Source organism: Sminthopsis crassicaudata, chromosome 1 (assembly GCF_048593235.1).
Source record: "Sminthopsis crassicaudata isolate SCR6 chromosome 1, ASM4859323v1, whole genome shotgun sequence".
NCBI classification, from domain to species: Eukaryota; Metazoa; Chordata; class Mammalia; order Dasyuromorphia; family Dasyuridae; genus Sminthopsis; species Sminthopsis crassicaudata.
The window spans coordinates 378,600,692-378,628,235 of NC_133617.1; the positions used below are offsets into that span (position 1 = coordinate 378,600,692).

Genomic DNA, 27,544 nt, shown 5'->3' on the forward strand with positions numbered 1-27,544 from the left:
ATACTCTTTGATCCAGCAGTGTTGCTACTGGGATTATATCCCAAAGAGATATTAAAGAAGGGAAAGGGACATGTATGTGCCAAAATGTTGTGGCAGCCCTTTTTGTAGTGGCTAGAAATTGGAAATTGAATGGATGCCCATCAATTGGAGAATGGCTGGGTAAATTGTGATATATGAATGTTATGGAATATTATTGCTCTGTAAGAAATGACCAGCGGGATGAATACATAGAGACTTGGAGAGACTTACATGAACTGATGCTAAGTGAAATGAGCAGAACCAAGAGATCACTATATACTTCAACAACAATACTAAATGAGGATCAATTCTGATGGAAATCTTCAACAATGAGAAGATTCAAATAAGTTCCAATTGATCAGTGATGAACTGAACCAGCTATACCCAGGGAAAGAACACTGGGAAATGAGTTTGGACCACAACATAGCATTTACACTCTTTCTGTTATTGTTTGCTAACATTTCTGCATTTCTTCCCAGGTTATTTTTACCTTCTTTCTAAATCTGGTTTTTCTTGAGTAGCAAAACAACTGTATAAATATGTATACACATATTATATTTAGCATTTACTTTAACATATTTAACATGTATGGAACTACCTGCCATCTAGGGGAAGAAGTGGAGGGAAGGAGGGAAAATGTTGGAACAGAAGTTTTTGCAAGGGTCAATGTTGAAAAATTACCCATGCATATGTTCTGTCAATGAAAAAAGCTATTTTTTAAAAAAGAACACTGGTTTTTCTTAGGATGATACCAACACCAATGTCTCCAGTTTTCCCAATGCCTTATAAATATAATTTCATATACTGTTCTGTCTCCTTCCTTCTCCATCACCATGAAATTCTTTACTTCTATCACTTCCTCCTGAGGACATGATTCCATGAAAGCTTCCTATAATAATGCCTCTAAACTGTCTGATTTCCTTGAGATAACCCATCTACACTCAGAGGAAGACTATGGGAACTGAGTGTGGACCACCACATAGCATTTTCACTCTTTCTGTTATTGTTTGCTTGCTTTTTGTTTTCTTTCTCAGTTTTTTCCCTTCTTGATCCGATTTTTCTTGTGCAGCAAGATAACTATAAATATGTATACATATATTGTATTTAACATATATTTTAACATATTTAACATGTATTAGATTACCTGCCATCTAGGAGAGGGGGTGGGAGGAAGGAGGGAAAAATTGGAACACAACGTTTTGCAAGGGTCAATACTGAAAAATTACCCATGCATATGTTTTGTAAATAAAAAACTTTAATAATAAAAATAAATGAAATGAAATAAAGTAAAATAAATAAAAATAAACTGTCTGATTTCTTGTCTGAGTAAATTAAGATGAAATGAAAGGCAATATCAGGTAGTAAAATCTTTTTTTTCTCCAAAGCTCTCATATTGAATTATGTTGTTTAAAATTGCATTTAATTAAAAACAACACTTATTTAGCCCTATTTTATTTTTTCTCAGCTGTTCTATGTGCTAAATTATTCTTATGGTTCAAAAATATTCATTTTCTGAGATTATTAACATAAAATTATGAGGAAATTCAGAATAAAAACACATCAACCAAATTTATATTTTATTCATATTTGAGGGGAGTCATTAGCTCTCCCTCACTTCATGTTTTATGAAATCAGAGCGATGATGACAAAGAATAAAAGCACTTTGTTTCCTCCATATTAAGAATATAAATTTTCTAGAAAACTGCAGAGATACTAATATTTCATATGCTCTCATTCTAAACCAATCTAATCCAGGTCAACAAACTTTTGTTTAGTACCTATATGTAAGAATGGCACTGTTTTACGTTATAAGGATATGAAGAGGAAAAAGAATGAAATAGTATCTTGTACCCAAGAATGTTACATTCTACTGGGGTATCCATTCAATATACAATAAAAAAAAATATCACAATCAATCATTATACATTTTGGGCCAGGCACTGTGCTAAGCTTTGGGAACACAAAAAAGAGGTAAAAGACAGTTTTACTGGCATCATTCATAATGAGCATTTATCTATCTCTATTTGTCTATAAACATAAGCTAATATAAAGACATATAAAGCATTAACAACTGGGTGGATTAGGAAAGATTCCCAATAGAATGTGACATCTGAGCTGAGTCTTAAAAGAAGCTACAAACTCTTAAGAAGCTGAAGTGAAAAGAGACTGTATTGCAGGGAAATTGTGTGCACAGGCACAGAAAAGGGATGGGAGTTGTTGAGTTACAGGAACTACTAGTAAGCCATTTTATCTAGAATGTAGAGCACTTGACAGTGTTATAAAATAAGTCTGGAAAAGTAGGCTGAAGACAAACTGTCAAGTTTTAAGCATCAGGGTTTTTTTAGCAGCTTGTATTTTAGCCTAGAGAAAATGGGGGGCCACTAACAATTTTTGAGCATCGAAGTGACATAATTAGATCTATGTTTTACTAACACTAATTCTCCAGCTATATTCTGGATAGATTAGCAGGGATATAAAATAAAAGGCCATAGGAATGATCAAATTAACAGATGAATAGATGTCTATCAAATTTGAATATGATGAAAAGTGGCATAGTTAACATGCTAGCTGATATGTAAGATTCTAAAAACATCCCAATAGGTTAAAATAATGAACGGCATGCAACAACATGAAATTTAATAAGGATAAATGTAAATACTTATATTTGGAGTAAATAAATATCAGTATTCCAAATTAGCTAGGAAAAGCATGGTTAGATAGCAAATTGTCTAAAAAAGATCTCAAAGTTTTGGTGAACTACAAGTTTAATATGAATCAACAGTGTGATGTGACAAAATGAATCATTAAAGAGATGTTAAGTGAACATCTGGAAAAGGAAGTGGTGGTTACAAAATGCCTTCATGGTTCATGAAGGAGAGGTCATGAGACATTAATTTCCTTTTTGACAGTTATTAAGCTAGTAGATTAGAGAAATGCTAGAGTTATAGTAAACTTAGGTACAAATAACCAAGAGCCAAATTTAGGTTTGATGTAAGGAAAAACTTCCTAATAGAAATATCCAAAGGTGAAATAGGCAGCTTTATTCTACTTCATCAGGAGTCTTCAAACAAAGGTTGGATGTTAATATGCTATATATCATGAGGAGTACTTTCAAATCTGACTTTCCTTCAATTGTTTAATTCAGTGATTATGTAGCAGCTTCCTTCTAACTGAAACTCTTCAAGAGAAGTCTCAATGACTACTTTTCAATAAAATTATTCTACCCTAATGATACCCAGAAGTATTAGTATCTTCCTCAGGTATCCTCTTTCCAATTCCTCTAACCACATCACTAACAATAGCATCCTTAACTCCATTGCATATGGTTCTCAAGGTTCCCCATTTGAGAACTTGTCTAGAACTGTAGTTTTTGGGATTCATTTTTCTATTTTGATTTCCATCAGTATTTATATGATAGTTTTGTTATTTAGTAGCAATTAAGGCATTCATACCTTTTTTAACAGCAATTTCAAATTCAAATTCAAGCCAGTGACTTGAATATGTCACTTATGGGCTTCAATTTCCATATAGATTAAATATAGCTCTAATTTTGAATGATCTGTTAATATTTTTGTCTTAAATGTAGAGGCCAGAAGCAGCTAGGTGGCGCAGGGGATAGAGCACCATCCCTGAAGTCAGGAGGACCTGAGTTCAAATGTGAATCAGACGCTTATAGGTCCTGGCTGTGTGACCCTGGGCAAGTCACTTAACCCCAATTGCCACAACAACAACGACAACAACAAAAAAAAAACAAACAACAAAAAAAAACAACCTGTAATTGATAGAGTATAAGCCATTACCCATTATTCATTTTGGAATGAGGGCTGGAAGACAGATCCCATTCACAACCAAAAAAAAAAAAAAAAAGGATCTCCAATATCTCCTGATACTTAAATTACTCGTATTATTTTACATCCTGTTGTCAAACTAGGCTAGAATCCGTTCTCGAATCCTCAGTTACTATATAAGAGAACTGGTCCATTTTACTGATGAATGGGGTGAGTCCCTAGGGAAGGGATGAGTACTTATGGGGTGTGGGTCTATTTCTGTTTATATCTACTAAAAATGGCTGGGTTAGAGGTTTCGATCTGTCTGGTGGGGACTTTAACTCCACCTCGGCCCCAGAGGGACTTCCCAGACAAAAGAGAGGTGTTAGGTGTAAGTTTCAGAGTTACTAACAGTTTCCCCTCAGTGCATGTGGGAGATCTAGAGTCAGCGCATGCGCACATGTGCGCCCCATCGATACAAGCTCTTCGGCCTTTCTCTGCGCAGACGCCGCGCGCGAGAGATGGCCGAGAAGGGGCGGGGCCTCTGAGCCCGCGGTTTCCCGGGGCGACGGGGGAGGAGGCCGCAGGAAGCCCGAGCTGCGGTTGGCCGCCGCGGAATGGATATGCTGGGGGTGGAGCCGGAGGAAGAGGAGGACGAGGACGAGGAAGAAGAGGACGAGGAGGAAGATACGATGGATCCTCAGCTCCTGGGGGCAGCAGGAGGCCCCCGCAGCTCCTCGGGGCCCGTGGAGGCTGTCCGCCTCGCTCCGTGTAAATGAAATGAGAGCGGGCGCGGGGAGAGGGGGAAGGGCCTCAGCCCATCTCCTAACCGGGAAGACCGGGAGGCCTCGGCGGGGGTGGAGAGAGCGGCTCCGCCCCAGGGGCGGAGTCTCCAGGCAGAGCTCTCCCCGGGCGGTCCTAGGGACGGGGATGGCGCCTTGTACCTGGGTTCTGGTTCTGATCTTTTCCTGGCATCGCCCTGGCCCTGAGGAAGCCGGGAGTGAGCCCCAGAGGCTGCTGGGATGTTCGGCGTAGCCTAGGGTGCTGATGGGTTAAGGGTCATTTTGTTCCTATTCCCTCCACGTGCTAGGCAAGCGAGCGCGCATCTCCCAAAACACTTTTTTCAACTATTTCAAAGAAAAAAAAAAAAAAAGAGAGAGAGACATACTAGGGCCTCCCACCGGGTTAAAGGTTTGAAAAGCTATGAAATCCCACCCAAAGGCATTCCCTTCTACGCAGGAGTTGGTCTCTTGCCAACATGTCCCTGGGAAGGCATGGGTCTGATGACCTACATGATGACCTACGGGTGAAAGTTTAGGAAATGGCAGTGGTCGTGCTGTCTGTGCCCGCCCCCGGGACCTGAGGGTGGGGGTGGGGAGGCTTTCCCTGCCAACTTTACCCCACCCCGTGCTTTGCTCTGGGAGGCAGAACGGCCTGTGGATTGTAAAGATCTGGCTTTGTTGTGGCTTGGAGTAAACCCGAAAGAGCCTTATCGGAAGAGCAGGTGCAACCTCGCCTTGGCTCTTAATCACTCCACTACTTAGGAGCTTTCACTACTAGAAGTTTAGTAATAGAGATGTTAAGCTCTTTAAAGCAGTTTTTCTACCTCCGCCATTTTGAGTTCTAACATTACCCAGTGGGCCAAATAATAAAGTTTATAAGGAATCGAGGTTGACTCAGTAACTTGGAGGTTGTTTGAATCCCTTAATATTCTTTCCAAGAGAATATTTACTTTTTACTTTCAATTTTTAGGTGATAGATACCCTGCGTTTTCATTATTGGATATCAAGTTGAATTTTTTTTTTCTCAAGTACTGAAAATGTATAAATGCCAAGTAATTTTTTTTTTCTTTTTCTACATCCATTGGAATATTCTAAATTCTAAAACTTAGCTGTCTTGGCCCATAGGATAAGTCAGGGCAAGATGAAAAAGCTTTATACCTGTCAGACCCCATTTTTGTCACTTACCAATATTTACTACTAGGAGTCTGAAAATATTTTGCATTCCTTTGCATGTGGTGCAGCAGTTCATAGCCAAGTTGTGCCGGCAGGAAGTGCTTCCTACAGAGTCATAGTACACGTGGATCTGGATTGCTTTTACGCACAAGTAGAAATGATCTCTCATCCAGAATTAAAAGGCAAACCTTTAGGTATTTCTGAACTTATATATGTTATTTCCCTTTTTATATTTATGCTTTAAATCTGTTAGCATTGTTTTTGTTACTTTATTACATTACAATTTAGTCAGCTAAGTATTATAAAACTTTATCCTGTACAGTAATAAGGAGTTATAAGTTAATAATAATATATTGAGTTAATAAGCAGTAATGAGGAGTTATAGATTTTATGAATGGGTCATCTGAAGTCTCAAAAGATAGCAAGAAATTTAGTTATGGGTACATACACTCAGTGCAAAATCAATAAATAGCTTAGTTTTATTTCTGGATTGAACTTCAGGCCTAGTTTTCACTGCTTTATTCTATTTGCATATATAAGTAAATTTCTTGAATTTTAATTTTTCTATTTAAAAAATGAAAATAACTACTAAGTGTTATTTTGAGGTCGATATGGGCTATAATCATGTCATATGTTATGTGCTTTATAAATTTTTCACCTGATCCTCACAACATCACTGGAAATTAGGTGTTATTATTATCCTCATTTCACAGTGGAAAAAACTGGCAGGCTCAAGATTACACAGTTAATAATTTACTGAGGCTAGATTTGAATTTATGTCTTTCTGAATAGGCCCAGAATTCCACTGTGACAGTAGTTTTCTCTTCATATCAACCTAATTGTTAATTAATATTTGAATACAACTTGTTGGATGTGGGAAAGTACTTTACTCTAGAAAATGTTTAATATATATGTATTTGTTAAATTGTAAATGGGGATGATTTCTTCAGACTGAAATTTGTGTAATTCTATAAGCAAATTCTTGGGAAACATTCTTTAGGAAACTATAAAATTACATGTTAAACCATATTTTTAAAAAAAGATGCATGTTAAATTATGAAGCAATTGTCTTATATTTTTCTTGTGGTCCTTGAGCAGATGTTTTTGTAGAGAACTTTTGAAGCTGAAGACTGACTAGACACTAGTGTAGGGGAAAATAAAGGAATAATAATGTTTTGCTTAAATTGTTGTGCTTCATACTATCTTAATCTTTTTGTAAATTGCTATCTAGGCAAAGAAGCTTGTTTTTAATCATTAAAAGTTTAGAAATAATTTAGCTCCAGTGGTTTTCTACAATGTAATTAATTTTTCAAGATGGTACCCTGGCTGAAATAGTTCACGTAAAACTTATGAAGCCTTCAAAAATTGGGAAAACTGAGTTTTTTAATATGTTATCCTGCCTATCATAATTTCTTCTAGCCTTTTGTTTCCCCTTGGAGGATAACTTTTCTTGGATACCTTCCCTTTCCTGTATAGTACAACAAAGAAGAAAGTTTAGTAATTAAGATTTGAGGGAGGTATCCCTAATGATTATGACAAGCTAGTACTTGAAATAGCACTCCTTTATTCAGTGTCAAAATGTTCAGAAGATGAAAGTGAATTTTTACAAGCAGTAACTAGTAATTAATTTTGTTTGACAGTTCTTCCAGTTCTGAAAATTTTTAATACAGCATAGCCTATGATTATTAGTTAAGAGAATAGTTCCATCTCTATACTATCTGAAAAAATATATAGATCTTTAATTAAAATTTCATTAAGGAAAACATCTGAGCTTTTGGTCATAGACTGTTAAGAACCTCCCCCCCTTTATAAATATATGACAAATTACCCTTTTCATCTGTGGAACTCAAAAACCTATTAGTGTTTCATGGTTTGTATTATAATGCATATAAGCATGGTATACTTTTCCACTATTATAGTCAGTATCTCAATATCTAAAGAGTGACAGTATAATAAAATGGGCAGAGAGCTATTTTTGAAGTCAAGACAACTTAGCTCTCAAAGGCACTTTTTGTGATCCTGAACAAGTCAATATATTTCATACTTCTAAGAAAACTTTAAAGAGAGAAAAGATGCTGGCTTACAATGTAGAGGTAGTGTTTTCAGCTTTGTATTTTCTGTACCAGTGAACTGGCAGATCCAGTTCCTGTCCTTCTATAATTCTTGGTAATGGCTACAGAGTTTTAACTGATTTCAAATTCCAATTTTCTCTGAAAAAAAAAAAAAACACCCAAGGATTGTGATTAGCTAATAAGAATTCACTTTGGATATTTAAAATATTGTTGAAATATTTTGGTACTTTAAAAAAACCTTTATCAATAGGAAGTAGTTGAAATATTCGTGTTTCTGCTTCTTTCAGCCCTACTAATGAGAAGAGGTAATAGGTCTAAATTGAACACTTGGAAATTTTTTATGACAAAATTTTTGTATTATAACATATGACAAAAATATAACTTAAAAATAATTTTAATAGGTGATTCCTTTCCATCATGCTGAGTTTTCCCCATAACACTGTTTTCCGTATAGGTGTTCAGCAAAAATACTTGGTTGTCACCTGTAATTATGAAGCCAGGAAGCTTGGAGTTAAAAAACTAATGTCTGTGAGAGATGCAAAAGAAAAGTGTCCACAGCTGGTGCTAGTTAACGGAGAAGACCTGACACGCTATAGAGAAATGTCATACAAGGTTACAGGTACAATTTATAGATGAGACTGATTCTTTGATTGCTTAAGAAATTGTATTATTTAGTTTTATTTTATGCATATCTATATATGTATATGTATACACATAAATATATAAAATTTCATGTTATATCATGCTAGTTTTGTAAAGAAAGAAATTACATAAAGTTAAATCTATATGTTAAGGGTAATAATGAATTACTGGATTATTAATGTGATAGGAATTTTGTCAGTTATTCTAAATGAGATTTTCCTTACTGATGCTTTACAAATATTAATAGAGCAATGCTAAACAAAGCAACTTAAAATAGAAACAATAAAATTAGAACTATTTATTTTAAGTTATAAGTAAAATAAGTGACATTAAAAAGAAGTATTTTAATCATAAAGAAATATAATGTATGGAGTTACAAGTATTTAAAACATTCTGCTAACAGTGATTAACTTCACCGATTTTTTTTAAAACCACTGAAATAAAATAAGTATTTTAAATTTGTATTAAATGTAATTTAATGAAGCCAAAACCATAACATAATTAAAATGCCAGCAGTGTTTTAGAGATTGAAGAGTGAGAATGAGAAGCTAAAGGACAAACCAGTTCACGCAAAAAGCTATTGTATTCATGTGTTCATGTTCACATTTTGATTTCTTATAACAATTCTCTATCTTTCATTCTGCTTCTTAAATTTTTTATTTTGAAATATTAAGTTCAGAGGCTTTCAAAATAAAACACTTTGTAATTGCCAAGATAGACTGAGGTGATAGCCACTGCTTGGACAAAGCAAGTCAGTGCTTACTCTTTTATGATTGCTACTCTCCTTTCCATCTTTTTTCTCTCTCCATATCCATTGGCTCATTCTTTGCTTCCTGCAAACATGTCTATATTTTTAAAAATGTTTTGTAAACCTCAGTGTCATAGAAATATTAATTATTATTATCCTTAAAAAATAAACAACTTACTTTTACTTGACTTTAGTGTTTCCTATATCTCTCCTAAATTTCCTGATTTCTTTAAGGCACAACTCAAATCCCATTTTCTAAAGGAAGCTTTTTCTATCCTTCCCCTCTTTCTAGTGCCTTCCCTCTGAAATTACCTTCCATGCATACTGCATATTTCTTAACATATATAGTTATTTGTATTTCCCCTCCATTAGAATAGAATGCCTTGTGGACAGAAACTTATTTTTCTTTTCTTTATATTTCCAAGGTTGAGCATGATATTTGACACATAGTAGATAATGTTTGTTGATTTATTGACTCCTTGACCACCAAACTCTTAAATTGGATAAGCACCCAAGCAAAAGTTGTTATAAAAGAACTTGGAAAGGGAACATATTAGCAAGATTGCCCATTTATGAGCCTAAAAAATCAAAGGAGAAAATTATGCTTATTTTCCCCTTTGGATCCCTGAAAATTAGGATCCTTAAAAATGCAAAGAGCTCAAAAATTATATTAGATGAAGTCCATATGTAACACCCTCTCTGAGGCTACAGGAATACAGAATCACAGAATTTGTGAGTTGAAAGAGACTTTGAGGTAGTCTAATACAATCCAAACATGAAAGGAGTATGCAGTAACATGCCCAGTAAGCGGCCATTTAATTTTGCCTGAAGACCTTTGAGGAAAGGAAATCAGAAAATCCAGAAGGAATACTCACACATGGGATACCATAAAGTCTTTCCTCACTTTGTATAGTTTGGGTGAAATTTTCCTAAGATCTTCTCTGTTTGTTCATGCTTTTCTGGAGTCCATAGCTGCCACACATTCCACCTTAAAGGATCACACTCCCTGATGCTATCTCTGTCCTAAGGTAATTGTTTCTCTGAATCTATCTGTAGCATTTTCTAGTGCCAGTCATAATCACCCCTGTAGTTTCTTCTGCTGCCACCATTCAATTCTGATGGGATCTCTAGAGCGCTCAAATTCACATTATTACCTGCATACATATATCTTTAAATACTTACCTAAGATCAAAGAAGAATAAACAGAAACAAAGATATCCATGTGCTCACAGTTGCCATGTTTGGAAAGGGAACAGGGCCACCATCCCTTTCTTTCCTCACTCTCTGGACTACTTCAAAGTGGTCTTCACTTAATGCCATCAAGGAAATGAATGAGAAACGTGCTAATCATCCATTTGAGTGCTCTTCCAGCTCATCAACATCTGAGTCAAAAGTTCTTTTAAGTTCTTTTAGCTTTGTAGCTAATTAGAAGACTATCATCACATAGTACAAACATTTGAGTCATTCACATGGCACTTGGGACTGAAACAAGGCAGGAAGTAACTATATTTCAGGGACTGATCCTCACAGACTAGCCTACCCATGCTATAAGTACATTACAGTTTATAAAATGCTTTTCCTTTTTAATAACTTTGTACGATAGATTATACAAATACTATTTTTAGGGAGATTAAATAATTTCTGAATATATCTTCTCATTCACCCTGCAAGCTGTCCCCAATAAGAAAGATTTTTAAAGATTTAAAAAAATATATTTTAGCAAAACTAACCAACACAAAAATTGACTTAGAGTAGATGCAACATAGAGGTATGTGTGTGGGCATACATATACATACACACACACACACACACACACACATATACACACACACACATATATACATACACAAAAACATCTGCAGTCATAGAGTACAATTTTTATCATCACAATTATGCAAAAAGGAAGAGGAATCTTGAAACTTGAAAGAAACATCTTAAATGAAAATATGAAAATGAAAAAATAAAAATATTGATTGCTTGCAAATGAACTTCTTTTCCCTGTCTTTATGTCTTTTTCTTATAGTTATGTATCTTCATGTAGAATATTGTTCTCAGTAATGATTGCTGAAAGGAGAAATAACAGGAATAGGAGTCAAGAACCTGTAAATGTTAAAACTTTTTTTACTATTAGTAGTACTGTACTACCATGGGGCAATCACTTGATTTTGTTTCTTTTCTGCTTCTGCATAACTGTGATGATAAAAATTATATCCCTCACTTATTTGCAGAAGTGGGGAACTAAGATCATATAGGGTTTTTTTAATCAATATATGCATCTGATTGTATACTTCTGGTGTGCATAATTCTTTTTCAGTGATATTATTTATACAGTTGGATTATATAACAACTATTTTTTGTTAATAAAAGTGACTACTATAATATTGGGATGTAGTTTTTCTTATATTGTTATTTTATATTAGATTCTCCCTTTTCTATTATAAGTTTGACTCTTAGTGGCCAGGATTAAACTTTGTAGAGACATTAGCCAACAAATGAGGCCTGTTTTTTGGCCAGAAGTACTGTAGTCTCACAAACGGAAGAGTTCTATAGATAAATTGAAACTAGTCATTCTAATCAAGTCCTCTTGTCAGCTTTATGAAAGTACTTTTCTTCATATATTAAAGTTGAAATCTACGAAATATAAAGTATATTTGAAAATTGCCTAAGGCAATAATATGAAAGGAAAGAATCACACTTTTTAAAAAAAGTTTTTAGATGACCAGCTATTCAAATGTAGAGAAAATTTAGGGAAAAATGAAAATTATTTTTATGCATTTGATTGTGCATTCTTAAACTTACTTTTTATTCAGAGTCCCAAAGTTTTCATCTTAATGTATCAGATCTGACAGTTCTTTTGGATTTATCATTTTGATGTGCAGTAAAATTTGACTAACTTGAATGTTTGAGTAATAGTCTACTTTGTTTATTGAGTTTTGCAGGTTAGCTCAGAGCTAATTAGAAAATCCTTTTCAGCTCCTCTTGAAAATCTTTTCTAAAATGTATATGTCTACTTGCATGATTTGGTAAATAGAACTTAAATTTCCTTCTTAATGTGGAACCTTTCAGTACCTCAGTCTTATTTTAATGTAGAAGAGTAGTAGATTGTTAAGTATGTTCTGACCTCAAAATCTATCCTTGAAATTACATTTATTACTAAATCCCTGGAGTAAACATTTTTTTAATTGGCAGTTTTAAAAAATTTCTCAACCTTAGTTGGTTTTTGCATAACTGACGTTTTATTACATTTTGAAACAACCCACGTTTTTGTTTAACAAAATATGCATCTTGCTGTTCATATTATTTTTAAATTGTGTACTTAAATATATATATGATTTTAGTCCATTTTAATTATAATTTTAATTTAGATATGTATTCTAATATTATTTCCCTTTAGAGTTATTGGAAGAATTCAGTCCAGTTGTTGAAAGACTGGGATTTGATGAAAATTTTGTGGATATAACCCAGACAGTTGAGAAGAGACTACATCAGCTACAAAGTGATGACTATTCTGTAGTAGCTGTCTGTGGCCATGTTTACAATAATCACTGTGAGTATTTTCCCATTTAGTTACTATTTTGTAACTTGTTACTTATTATACTATAACTTTCTATGTTTTGGAAACAGCATAACTCTTTGTAGTTAAGGTAATATATACAATTAAGAATCTTTCTAGAGTATCTAATTCCTACATTAAAAATTAGGAAACAATAGCAAGTAATATTAAATACTTCAAAAATTGGGACATTCTTTTCTTCAGGAGAATTCTTTTTCATTTCCTCTTAACTATATCCCATACTAGGCCTGACTAAAGGCAGAATTTAAAAGCAGTTTCTCTTTGTCTTTGGTTTCTTTCTATTCTTCTTTCTGGGACTTTTAATAGTTTCCTAATCGCCCCTTTTCTTTAAATACATGTTCTTTCATGTCTTTATGGTTGCTTAAAGTCCCATATTTTTTTAACAGTTGATCATTTCAGCCTATCTTCCTTGTAGGGTCTTGATAGGGGTCTTTAAGTATTTAAAGGATTGTCATATCATTAGACTTTTTTAAGGTCTCCTCCAAGGACAGAATTAGGAAAGAAAGATAGAAGAAACAAAGTGAACTTGACTTCATTTGTGGAAAAATTGAGCTGTCCAGTATAGAGTGGGCTGTCTAAATCTAAAAGATTTGTTTAGCATTAGTAGGGGTCTTCACCAAGATGACCCTTGAGATACTTCCCAACTTTGATGTTATATTCTTTCTTACTTGTTCTTGTTATTATATTTGTATTAATGCAATTCCAAATTTTATTTGATTTCCTACAAGTGATTTTTAGTATTTGTTTATATTGGCTTTATAGCCAGCTAAAAGCCCTAACTATTCATATTAAATTGGTGCTAAACGTCTCATTCTGCTTTTGAACTTGAGAGCAAGATTTTATATCTTGTTATTTTAATCATTAGCTAACTCTTTTCATTTTCTTTTCTTAGCTAACTTTTCATTAGTTTACCACTTCTAAATTGTTGTGATCTTTCTGAATCTTGATATTGTTCTTACCTTTTTGTTATATATAGCTGGTGAATACTAATGTATTTTTGGCAGATTAGGGCCAATAACAACAAAATTATTTAGTTATTTAGTTGTGTCCAATATTTCCCATAGTTGGCAAAGATACTGAAGTAGTTTGTCTTTTTCTTCTCTAGTGGATTAAGGCAAATGGCAGGTAAGTAACTTACCAAGAATTTGAACTCAAGTCTTCCTGAGTCTAAGCCTAGCATCAACTAGCCCTATCAGTTTCAGAATCCCCTACCCTCATCCCTCCCTACATGGGAAGGAATGGTTAGCTCTCATGGAAAGGCCAAAAGTCAGACAAAATAAGCCATTTTAAAAATCTTTTCCACAAGAATAACTTTTCAAGTCAGTTTTGGGGGGGGGCAGCAGCTAGGTGGCACAGTGGATAGAGCACCAGCCTTGAAGTCAGAAGGATCCAAGTTCAAATCTGGTCTCATACACTTAACACTCCCTAGCTGTGTGACCCTGGGCAAGTCACTTAACCCCAGCCTTAAAAAACAAAACAAAACAAAAAACAAAATCAAGCTATTGCCATCATCATCATCATCATCATCATTGTTTTTATTTCTGAAACCTAGACTATATGTGGAGTTCTTAGGATTTTCATAAAAAATTAGTCAAGTTGAGGTGACTTGCTTTTAGCAAACCTCTGGTAACCCTGCTTGTTTTTTAAAGTACCCAAAGTCCATCTGTTAAATACATTCTCAAATTTTGCTGCTGACATCAAACTATAGTTTCAAGACCCTATATTACCAAAATTATTCTGTAATCATTTATTTCTGAAATATCTTTCAACTCATTAGGATATATTTTTCCATGCCTGGAAGTTTGAATTAAAGTGTTTAGGTGATCTCCTATCCCACTTTATGTTTCCATTTAGCCATATTTGTTTTACCTTTTTCTAAGGAGAAAAAGAAACAAAATAAAGAATCCAGTAGTTCTTTCTCTCAGTTTTCTCTTGGATCCATTTCAGGGGTGATCAGGGGAAAAGGAAAAGAACTTGCATGTTTCAAAATATTTACAGCAGCTCTCTTTGTGATGGCAAAGAATTGGAAAGGGAAGGAATATCCATCAATTGGGGAATTGTGGTATATAAGTGTGATGGAATACTACTGTGCTATAAGAAATGATGGATTAATTGATTTTAGAAAAATAATGTAAAAACTTGCATGAAATAATGAAAAGTGAACAGAACCATTTGTATACAGTAGCAGCGATATTGTTCAAAGGAATTGTGAACAGCCAACCTATTTTGAGTTCTATAAATACTCATATTTGAGGTCTGAGATCTTTATGCAAGAAACTCTAAAATTTTTCTGCTTTCCTTCTAAACTTAGCTATGTTGATTTTATATGTATAAAACCTTTTTATTTAATGTAATCAAAATTATCCATTTTCTAACTTATAGTGTTTTCTATCAGTTCTTTATTCACAGTTTTCTATCTATAAGCCTGAAAAGTAATAAGTTCCATGTTCTTTTAATTTATTTATATCTCCTTTTATATTTAAGTCATGTATTCATTTTGATCTTATCTTAGGATATCCTAGGATATCCATATCCAATAGTGAAATTGGTCTGTGATTTTCTTTATCTGTTCTTTCTGATATAGGCATCTGCACTTTATTGTTTCATTAAAGGAGCTTGGTAGGATTCCTCCTTTGTCTTTTTTTCTCCAAATTATTTAATATTGGAGTTAATTGAATAATATTGGGTATTATTGGACTTGATCTTTAAATGTTTGGTAGGATTCACTTATAAATTTATCTATTGGTACTTTTTTTCTTAGAAAGGTCATTTATTATCTCTTCATTTTTTATTTCTAAAATAAGTTTGTTTAGATATTCTGATTTCTCTGTTAACCTAGGCAGTTTATATTTTTTGTAAGTATTGTTCCATTTCACTAAAATTGTTAAATATTAACATATAACTAGACAAAATAACTCCTAATAAATGCTTTCATTTCATCTTCATTTGTGGTATATTCTCTTTTCATTTTTTGATATTAGTGATTTGGCTTTCTTCCTTTTAAGAAAATCATATTAACCAATGGCTTAGCTCTGATTATTTATTGAATATCCACAGAGTATATTGACAATGTTATAGATGCTTGAAATGAGATAATAGTATCACTGTTTGACTTATAACAATCCTATGAGCAATAGGGAAAATAAGCCAAAATGTATGGCATTATGAGGAGAGGAATATAGGAAGAATGGCTTCTCATTCCCCTTCTAGCTACTTATTTAACATTTAACCATGTATGTTGTTTTTATAGCTATAAACCTAAATGACATTTTGCATGTGAGATTGCTCATTGGATCTCAGATTGCAGCAGAAATGAGAGAAGCCATATTTAATCAGCTGGGTCTCACAGGTTGCGCTGGAGTGGCTTCAAATAAACTGTTGTCCAAATTAGTCTCTGGTACCTTTAAACCAAATCAACAAACAGTTTTAATGCCTGAAAGTTGTCAAGATCTCATTGGTAGTTTGGACCACATAAAACAAATGCCAGGTAAGAAAAATGGACTTTTAAAGTATTTATGTTTTATTGCTTTTGAATTTTCAGAAATGAAAATATATTTCATGTTTTTACTGGGATTTTTGTTTACTTGATTTGCTTATTTGGGGAAAAAAGGTAAGCCTCTAATTTCAGCCCATATTTAATATATAGAAAATAGGGGATAATTTCTGAATGGATTGCTATTTATACTTTTGTATGGGCAATAAAAGTATCAATATAACATTCCTCATTAAGCATACTATAACTTGGTTAAATTTAGTCATGTCTGGGTTATTGTCTATTCCCTCAAATATATTATAATGAACTAGGAGACTGTCTTCTCCTGACACTCTTGCTTTGATTTTCTGACAAGGTTAAATATTTGAATCATTTGATGATAATAAAACCACATTTTTTTGTATTGTTGGAGAGTTAGGTTAGAAGTTTGTTTTTTGAAAATCATTCTATTAAACACTTCTCTGGCTTCCTATGTAAGAGAATTTAAACTTATAATTATCACGGTGTGAGCATCGAATGAGATAATATTTGTAAAGTGCCTAGCACAATGCCTGGCATATAGTAGTTATTATATAAGTGCTTATGAATTATCAGAATATTATGCCATCTTTTTTGGGGGGGTAATATTGAAGTGCCGAATAGGACTCTCTGCTCTCATACAGCTCTGCTATATATTTTTTGAATTGTTGGATCTGCTTTTTGCATTTTTTGGTGTTCATTGTTATTGTTAACTGGTCACTTGATTATTTTCAGCTTATGTGTCCCCAGCAGCCTTCTGTACTAATTTGCTAGTTCTGACTATCATGGGTTGAGAAAACAAATAAACATTAAAATTTTCCTTAAAATAATAGTAAGACTCTAAGGCAGAAAGTATTTTTCTCAAAATAAAGTGAACAAACTTCTGAGTTTCAGTTCATTGGCATTTATTTTAAGGCCTTTCGTATTTAATTGAGGAGCTTATTTGTTTTTAGATATTGTGTTGTGATTCAATTATTTTTCAACATGTCCAGCTCTTCGTGACCCCATTTAGGGTTTTCTTGGCAAGAATATTGGAGTGATTTACTATTCTCCAGCTCGTGGAGATGAGAAATGAAGACAAAGTAGGATTGACTTGTCTGAGGCCAGATTTGAACTCAGTAAGAAGAGTCTTCCTAATTCCAGACCCAGAACTCCTATCATTGCCCTCCTTTGCCTCTGTCTAGGTATTTAAGATTACCAAATATATGATAATAAGACCATAGAGTTAGAATGAGAAGGGAAATACGAGATCATCAACTCTAGTGTTGTCAAAATGTTTTCATCATAACAATTTATAATAATAATTAAAAATAATTGTTTTTTCTATTAAAATTCTTTTCCCTTTTCCAACAATGCCAAACTTCTCATTAATTTTTTGTTTTGAAAAATATGTTATTTTCCACAAAAATCTATGCTATTTATGTTATCATAAAGTGAGTTTAGTATTTTAAATTAATAAGTATTTAATAGTATTTTCTCCCACTTACATGCCAAGAAAATTTTAGCATTCATTTTTACAAGATTTTGAGTTCCAAATTTTTCTTCTTCACTCCTTCCCTCCCATTTCCAAAGATGGTAGGTAGTTTGCTATCTTTTATATATGTACTAGCATATAAAATCTCTTTCCATATTAGTCATAGTTGTTAAAAAAAAGAATTAATAAGTATTTTAATATAAATAACAAAATAAAATAATATAAAATAATATTTTAAATTACCAGTTTTAATATCTAACATGTATACAAAGCATATAAACAAAAGTTCTTTGGGATCCTTGGTATTTTTAAGAGTGTAAAGGGGTCCTAAGATTAAAAAAAAATGAGAATCACTAATATAATGAAATCTCATCACTTAAAGCTAAGAAAATACCTACATATGTGAAAGGTAACTAGCTAACTAAGTGGCAGGGCTGGAACTCAATACCAGATACTCTGATTACAAATTCAGTGTTCTTTTCCACTATAACATATTGGTTTTCAGGGCTTCTAGATAAGTTAGATGTTACTGTACTTAATAATTGTAGTTTATAAATGTAGGTCATTCTTATTCATCTGAAAGCCAGCATGGCATAGTAGAATGAGTGATTGATTTGGAAATGTGGAATTGTTTCCTTCTCCCAGTATTTATGCTATGACTCGGGTATGCTACCTAAACTCAGAGCTTATTTTTAAAATAAATGGTTAATAAATATATATTCTGATTCTTTTCCAATGTTATTATGAAAATCAAATGAAATACTGCATGGATGCCCTTCTTGAAACTTGAGTTCTTATTTGCATTGGTACAAAAGTACCAGATATTCTATTTGAGAGAAAATATAAAGAAACAAGAAAAAACAATTTAAATAAGTGTAGCTATAATAAGAATTACACAAGACCTAGCAGTTATGTAACCATAGATCTTGGAATACTATATTTTAGAGGGCAAAAGAGCTGAAGTTATGACCAAGGTTAAGGGACTTAATAAAGTTAGATTATTTACTTCTTACATGTAAAAATGTATTAGTTCTTTTATGATTGTCATTTTTATTTGGACAGTTTGAAAGCTACATGAAAGTAGCTTGTACTAAGATGAGTATAATGAAGTAATTTTTTTAAATGAAAGGAGAGATACAAAGGAGTAATTATTCCATACAAATGAGGCAAAAAAAAAAGAAAAGAAAAGAAAAATTAATATGGAGGAAGTAGAGGGGGAGGGCAGCTAGTGCTGAAACCCTACTTAACGCTACTATCATCAGGAATGGGTCAAAGAAGGAATAACATGTTCCTAGATGATTAAAAATATGACGTGAATATTAAATAATCACTATTATTGTGATTAGTAATCTAGAAGATTAAAAAAGTCTTATAAATTCAGAAAGAAATTAGAAGGCACAGGGATAAACTAGGGGGAAAGGATAAGAGGAATTCTTAGAGGAGTCAGCATGGGAAGGAATAGGAAAGTATGGTAGCAAGTAGAAGTTAAGCTAAGGACAGAGAAGAGAGGAATAGGATGAGACGGATAGTGAGGGAAAATCAGAAGGAGGAAAATATACAACAAATAATTATGACTTAGAATTAAATGGGATGAGGTTATCCATAAAAAGGAAACTGATAGCAGATTAAAAATTAGAATTCAACAATGTTAATTTTAAAATATGCTATAAAAATGAGAAATCTACACAAACATAAAGGTCAGAAGTAGGATTTATTATATAAAAATCATAGTAATCATAATTTCAGATAAATTGAAGCTAAAATAGATTTAATCAAAAGAGAAAGAATAGAGAAACTATAATTTCAGCCATGTTATTCAATATTATTTTAGTCAGTTTGAAATAACCAGACAGTATAAAATATCTGAGCTTATGCCTGCCAAATCAGACAGGAACTATACAAATATTTAAAAACCCTTTTTATACTAATAAAGTTAGATCTAAATAATTGAATTAATATTTGTTCATGAGTAGTTAAACCAATATAAAAAACAATATTTTTGCCTAATCTATTATATTCCAATTTAATTCTAAAAGTTATCTTAAGTTAGAAAAAATAATAAGAAAGTTCATTTAGAAAAACAAAAGGTTAGGCATTTGAAGGAAACCAGAGGAAAGAAGATGTAAAGAAAGCAAATTTAGTAGCATCAGAACTTAAATCATAAGGTGAAAACCTTGCTGAAGTATAAAATGGATAATTTTGATTATTTTAAATTAAAATTTTCTTGTATAAAACCTATTCAGTTAAGAATAGAAGGAATATAGAAAAATTTAAAAAATCTTTCATGGGCAATCTCAGATAGAATATGACTAGGTTGGAATATTGCTGTTGTATAAGAAACGATGAGCCAATTGTTTTAGAAAAATATGGAAATACTTGGACTTAGAAAATGCTATGCACCTTCAGAGAAACAGATGGCAAGTGGAAATTAGCCTAGTAGTACAGTCTTATGTATGTATGTGTATGTATATATATATATATATATATATATAATATAATATGCTTATATATATTATATATATATATATATATATATAAATATATATATACACATATGACTTATAGGTATATATGTTTATATATATGTATATATATATATATATATATATCTCCAAATATATATATATATATCTCCAAATATATATATATATATATACATATATATATATATACACACACACCGATATTTGCATACATCTATCTACAAAAAACACATGTATTTATATATACACACATACATATACAAGTGTAACCTTTGGCTTTGGAGATGGGAAGAATAAAGTAAATAGTGCACAACAGAGAACAAAAGAAAACTTACAGGAAAGAAAAAGAAAAGCTGGATATCTTTTAAAATAGTAATTTTTTGTTGTTAATTTGCTTTTTTTCTTTTTTCTTTTTTCCCCTTTTTGATTTTATAGGTTTTCTTGAAACAGAAATTTAATGCTTTATATTGAATTCTCTCATGTTCTGCCATATACATGGAAATATTTTCTTTCTTTTTCTTATTTTGTACTTGTATAAAATAAATTTTAAATTATTTTTAAAATTCTCTATTGCAAAATAGTGGTACCTGATATCTTAGCAGATAGAGCATTGGACCTGGAGTCAGGAAGATCTCAGTTCAAATCTAGCCTTAGAAAACTTCCCAGCTATATGATTCTGGACAAGTCACTTCATCTTTCATTGCCAATGAAAGGATTCATTGCGTCCACTAGAGAAGGAAATGGCAAACCACTCTAACATTTTTTCCAGGAAAACCCTCTGGACTATGGTGTCATGAAGAGTCAGATACAACTAAACAATTGAATGACAAAGAAATTGACAAATATCTGTGAATTGCTGACATCTTCAGTGTTATTTGAAATAAGATAAAAGTTTCATTTCATTTAACATTTAAAAATTAACACTTTTGATAGCAGTATGCCAGGCTCTGCAGGGAAACACAATTCCCCAGAACTATAGCCTGATTTGGAATGAGTTTGGTCTTTAGAAATTAAATTAAAATTAAAAATTAAATTAAAAAGCTTAGATGATTAATTGTATCCCTTCATATTTTTTTTTTCTTATTACTTAGGTATTGGCTATAAAACTACTAAACGCCTTGAATCATTGGGTATCAATAGTGTCCATGATCTCCAAATCTTTTCACCAGAGATCCTAGAGAAAGAACTAGGAATTTCAGTTGCTCAGCGTATACAGAAGCTCAGCTTTGGAGAAGATAACTCTCCTGTGACTCCTTCAGGACCACCTCAGGTAAATGTTTCATGTAGTGTTGTGTAATTTTTCAGAACGAAAAAAACAGTTTTGAATACTATGTTTATAGTCAGTTAAAGTGTTAAGATTTTTGCTGTATTACAACTAAACTTTTCTAATTTGATGGGGTTAACCAAACAATTCTTTCTTTATATTATTATAATTTGTTGCATTAAATCAATAATTGTTGTACAAAGACAATTTAGAAAAGTTTATTATTTATATAACTAATATGATTAAATTGCAGCCAGTTTTCATTTTCACAAAAGACAAAATTAAGTTTTGAATTTCTTGTACTATAGCTTTCCTTAGTTAGCTACTCTGATATTTCTAATGATTTAAATCAGTTTTAATAGATATGCTTAGGAGGTAAGATATTTATTAGAAAGATGGAAGTTATAGTGAAGGAATTCATTTGACTGTAGCAAAAATTATTTCTCTTAAATCTCCTTTTATGATGTCAAAAACAAGAAATTAAAATGCATATTTATAGGATTCTAAAAGCTATAGTACTTATTATATGCCAGGCACTATATTAAATGCTTTATAATTATTATCTATCATCCTTCACTATAACTCCTTTAAAGGTTTGAACTAAGTGCATAAAGGTTTGAACTCCTTTAAAGGTGTGAACTAAGTGCATAAGTAAGAATCCTAACAAAGTAGCATGGAAAAATCCTCTTTTACAAAATTGTAAAACTGCTAGAGGAGAAAGCATCTTGTAATGTTCTTGTTGGTTTTCTAGAGGCCTCTGGACAGCCTTCATTTCAGAAGAGTAATCATCACAAGAATAGCCAAGTGTTAAAAGTCCAAATCCTTTATCCTTTATCATCTCCTTCATAGTCTAGTTTCCTTGCCTGGAGCCCTGCCTAGCTTTCTTAGAGACCGTCTGGAGTCTTGGTTTCAGTGGAGAAGCTAAGAAGGAGAGCCTGCCACCACAGAATGTGAGATGGAATGAATGAATCTGGTTCTGTGTCCCCTCCGAGTCTGTGTCTGGCCCTTTTGAGTCTTTCTCTGGCTCTGACTCTGGCTAAGTTTATCGCAGCTTTATATGTTCTATTTTGAGTATAAACCAATCATTATATCATTAGGAAACCATTATTTGTTGTAAGATTAAATCAATTATACTATTAATCATCATGCTAAACTAAATAACCATTGTCTCAATTCCACTGAGTTAGCACCTTGTAAGAATCCTGGTTTCAGAGTTCTGGCCCATAACATCTCCACTTTCTTTTGTTTTAGAACATAGGTAGTCATGCCCTCCCTGACTTCTCAGGGAGGTGAGAACCCCAAAAAAAGAGGTGATCATGCCTTCCCTAACTCCTCAAAAAAGGAGTGAAAATTTCAAAAAAGGAGGTGATCATGCCCTCCCTGACATCTCAGGAAGGGAGATAAAAACCAAAGGAAATGTTGAATCAAACCAAATTAGTGGGTTTCTGATGGGTCTCACTTGAAACAAATACACATAAATCCTTCACCATGGGAGGTATTACATATCAAACAACATGAATAAATATGAGGAATTATACATGTCCATAAGTCCTAGAAATAATCCAAAACCAATCTATTGTCCATTACTTCATGTGTCAGGAATCCAACGATTCCTGCAGATTTTGAAATCCTGTATCAGTCTTAACATGTCTCAGAGAATCCACTGATTTCCTGCTGTCTTATCAACAATTTTTTATCTCGGGGAATCCAACAATTCCTGCTGGTTTTGAAGTTCTGTAACAGTCTCATTATCAGCCATGCTCTTTCAGTGTCAGATGTTTCTTAGGTCTTCTCCTTTGTTTCGAGTTTTTTTTTTCTTTTTCAATCTCCAGGTGCTTGTTGGCACCCATCTGATTCCTTCTCCATCTGTAGAAATACAAGCAAACCCTTTCTCCCAAGCAGTTAACCTATCTGGTCCCTTCCATTCACCACTTTTTGGATTTCTTCACATCACCTGGCAATTACTTTGGACTTGCTTGCACTGGACACTGCCCTTCTGTTGGGTTAAAAAGCCTATATTCTCCCCAATTATAAATACCCTTTCTCCTATCTGATTGCTTTTTGACTGATTGATCATATCAGAGTATTGCGCTTCTAAAGACTCTGGGTATGAACTTGGCTGCCATCATGAGCCACCTGTTTTTTTGTTTGAGGTCTTGGAGCTGGGCCCTGCCTCTCATTTCCCTGGGTCAATCTACATTCTGAGGCCCAATGGAAGCCCTTATTGCATTTTGAACATAGGGTTTTGGGTATTCTCTCACTCTGACTTCTCACTCTATCTCTATGCCTACATTGATCTTTCAGATGCCCTACTTTACCACATTGAAAGCATTGATGAGTCTCTCTGGAAGTCCCTTGTCAAGAGGGACCCCATCTTCCCATGTTCTGCACCATAGCCTGGGTATGAAAGACATTTGTATCCACTGTGGTACAGCGTCTTATGATCTCCTCTAAAGGAGTATTTTTGTGTAGTCCCCATATAATTCTTCTATAAACCTCATTAGCATTTTCTTTAGCGAGTTGTCTTATAATTCCTGTAGCTACATTTTCTCCAATCGTTCATGAGACAGATATTTGCAGACATCCCACAAAATCAGCTAAGAGTTCATTTAGACTTTGCTGTATTTTCATGAAGCCTTCCCCTCGATCTTTTCCTGGGAGGGAGCCCCATGCTTTTACAGTGGCAGCAATTTGCTCATATGCTATCATAAAGTAATTAATCTGTGCTAAAGTGTCTGCATACTGATCTTTACCTGCTAGTTAGTCAAAGGTGATTTGTATATTAACTCCAGTTTGCCTATTTCATTGGGTTTGTATTCTACATAGTTCACTATACTCCGAAAGTCATAACAAGTTTTGTCCATGTTGTAAACATTTCCTTGCTATAGATTTCCAATCACTAGGGGTTAAAATTTCATAAGCCAAATTCTCTAATACCATATTAACATAGGTGTTATAACCCCATAAAGAGTGCAACCCTTTTAAAAATCTTTGATAATTTCCAGATCAAAAGGAGTGTATCTTCTTCTGGCTTGACCTGAAGAATCAAATTCTTCATCATAGGGTATGCTTCTATTACATCAGATATATCCCATCCTTCTTTTTTAGCTTTAACTAGTCCCTTTTGTAATCTTGTCATAGGCTGCTTCATAGGTGGTGCTGATCGTGTTACTGCCCCTCTCCCTCTTCCTTCTCTCTCCACCCATGAAGGGTTAATTGAGGGAGGAAGGTCACAAGATGGAAAATGCCCTAATGGCTCCTGCTGTGAAGCACCACATTCCTTAATTTCATCAGAATTGTACTTAACTCCTTTCTTGTCTAATTCTTCATCCTTTTCACCTAGTTTGTCAGTATCCTCCCCCTCCTTATTCTAATTTTCCTTATTCTAATATTTATATAATTCCTTAAAGCCAATTGTATTAAGTTATATGTATAAAATGTTTCTTTGGGAATTGAATCAGGGCCATTAGCAATGTAATAGTCACATAGTTGCTCTCCCTACTAATTTCCACTCATCTGGATCTAATTCTTTTTCCTTAGAAAATGAAGGAAATGTGTATTTTAGTATTTCGAACAGTTCAGTGATCTGCACAATCAAACCTTGTTTTTTTTTTTTTAATGAGTTTAACCTTTTGACACATTTTCCTTGAGATAGAAAGGCTCCTTTTCTAAACATTTGTCCCATTTTAGCAGAAACACTATGTTAGCCCTTAACAAAGTTTCCTTCTTGTCTGTTTTTGGACTCACCCTCATTTTGGGGTCACAGATATAGGTTCTTAGTCCCACATTCAGGCGCCAAAATGTAATGTTCTCGTTGGTTTTCTGGAGGTCTCTGGGCAGCCTTCATTTCAGAAGAGTAATCACCACAAGAATAGCCAGGTGTTAAAGTCCAAATCCTTTATTTTCTCCTTCACACTCTAGTTTCCTTGCCTGGGGCCCGGGCTAGCTTTCTTAGAGGCCTTCTAGAGTCTTGGTTTCAGTGGAGAAGCTAAGGAAGAGAGCCCTGCCACCATGGTGGTGTGAGATGGAGTGAATGAATCTGACTCTGAGACCCTTCCAAGTCTGTATCTGGCCCTTCTGAGTCTGTCTCTGGCTCTGACTCTGGCTGAGTTTATCACAGCTTTATATGCTCTATTTTGAGTATAAACCAATCATTATATCACTAGGAAACCATTATTTGTTGTAAGATTAAATCAGTCATACTGAACTAGAGAAATACTAATCACCATGCTAAACTAGATAAGCATTGTCTCATCAATTCCACTGAGTTAGCATCTTGTGAGAATCTTGGTTTTAGAGTTCTGGCCTATAACATATTTTACATGGTATGAGGATTAAATTATTAGCATTGAAGTGTAAATGTCAAGAATATGGGCACTTACAAAAACTATTACAATTCTTTTATTTAATTTAAAAGTTTTAACAATGGTTTTTATTTTCAAAATATATGCAAAAATATTTTTCATCATTCAGCTTTGCACAATCTTATGTTCCAAATTTCTCTCCAGGCTTTTCTGAAGTCATTTTGTTGATCATTTCTTATAGAACAATAATATTTCATATTATATTCCATAACATTCTTATACCCTAACTTATTCAGCCATTCCCCAACTGATGGATATCCACTAGGTTTCCAGTTCCTTGCCACTACAAAAAAGGGCTGCTGCAAACATTTTTGCACATGTGGATCCCTTTCCCTCCTTTATGATCTCTTGGGATACAGGCTCAGTAGAGTCACTGCTAGATCAAAGGGTATGCACAGTTTAATAGCCCTTTAGGCTTAGTTCCAAATTGCTCTTCAGAATGTTTGGATAAGTTCACGACTTCACCAACAATGTATTAGTGTCCCATTCTTAATCTTTTCAACCACTTTCATGATGAAATCCTTAGGTATATTTATTTTTTGAGTGTGCCTCTTCTGTATTTGAGTCATGCTTTGTTTTTTAATATTTAAAAATTTTTCAATTATTATCTTCTGTTGTGTGGCAATCTTTATTCAATGTTGAGCAACTTCATATCATGTTCTCTAAAGTGCTCTTCCAAACCTATTTTACTCTTATCAAGTCTGTAGCCCACTCCTGACTTCTATAGTTTACAAAATCTACTTTACTGAGATCAAGGCCATTTATCTACTCTGAAATTCCTTGACTTTCCTCATATTCTCTTCTTTTTCTCCTCTTTTAGAGGAAACTTCTTTTCCAAGGTCTACTCCTCTTCCTTTGTCTCATTTCATTTTCTTCTGATTTCCAGAACCTTTCTTCATCATCCATACTTTTTCATACATTTTAAATTTCATTTATATAGCAATTCTTATCTTTTTATCTATAAACATGCTCAGATCTCACCTAATTTTCCTCACTCTTCTATAACATTTTCTGCTATTTAGTTAGTACCCCTCCTTTCTTCATGCTGATCACACTCACTCTCTTATATCCCTTGGTCCTCCCTTGGCTTGCAAACTTCTTGAAAAACATTCTGTGCATTCCTCTAGTGCTTTCACAGATGATTATCAGCAACTAGCTTCTCAACTTCATGCAATTGCTTTATTTTCTTCTATTCTACAGAAATTTATATTACTATTAACCTCCAAATTGCCAAATCCATTATGACATTTCTCATTTTTTATTCTTTATGTTGATATTTCATTTAATAATAATCATAGCCCTTTTTGTCTTCTCCTTCAATTACTTCTGGAATAATTCCAGAAACTCTTCATTGACTACTTTTCTCTTCCAGCTATATCTTGTCTCCCAGGGTTTTGTCCTTGGTCTATTTATCTTTGCTGTCTCTTGCTATCCTCATTGCCTCTTGGAGCTGGGATACCATCAAACCCAAGGAATTACTTACAGATCTCTCTCACTTCAGTTCAACCTCTGGATCTCAGTTTTTGTTTAAATTCAACATGTCCAACATGAGACTCAAAAGAATCATGATATTGGAAAGGACCTTAAAGATTATCTAACTCATTGCCTAAAGCCATGTTAAAACTGATTATCTTAAATCTCCAATTATAATATTCTTGATGTCTGTCTTTCT

General features: G+C 33.4%; 1 protein-coding gene and 1 long non-coding RNA gene across 2 annotated transcripts in view; one reads left to right on the plus strand and one right to left on the minus strand.

Moving 5' to 3' along the window:
* The window catches only part of LOC141549666 (uncharacterized), a 63,028-nt gene extending 58,212 nt beyond the window's left edge, over positions 1–4,816 (minus strand). Inside the window, exon 1 of the long non-coding RNA XR_012484410.1 lies at positions 4,730–4,816. This is a non-coding gene — a long non-coding RNA (uncharacterized LOC141549666). The remainder of the gene's footprint in view (positions 1–4,729) is intronic.
* The window catches only part of POLI (DNA polymerase iota), a 32,967-nt gene continuing 9,758 nt past the window's right edge, over positions 4,336–27,544 (plus strand). Inside the window, 6 exon segments of the mRNA XM_074279387.1 lie at positions 4,336–4,556; positions 5,809–5,934; positions 8,267–8,431; positions 12,597–12,749; positions 16,027–16,263; positions 21,336–21,514. Of these exon segments, the coding sequence (XP_074135488.1) occupies positions 4,403–4,556; positions 5,809–5,934; positions 8,267–8,431; positions 12,597–12,749; positions 16,027–16,263; positions 21,336–21,514 (1,014 nt within the window). The 5' untranslated portion in view covers positions 4,336–4,402.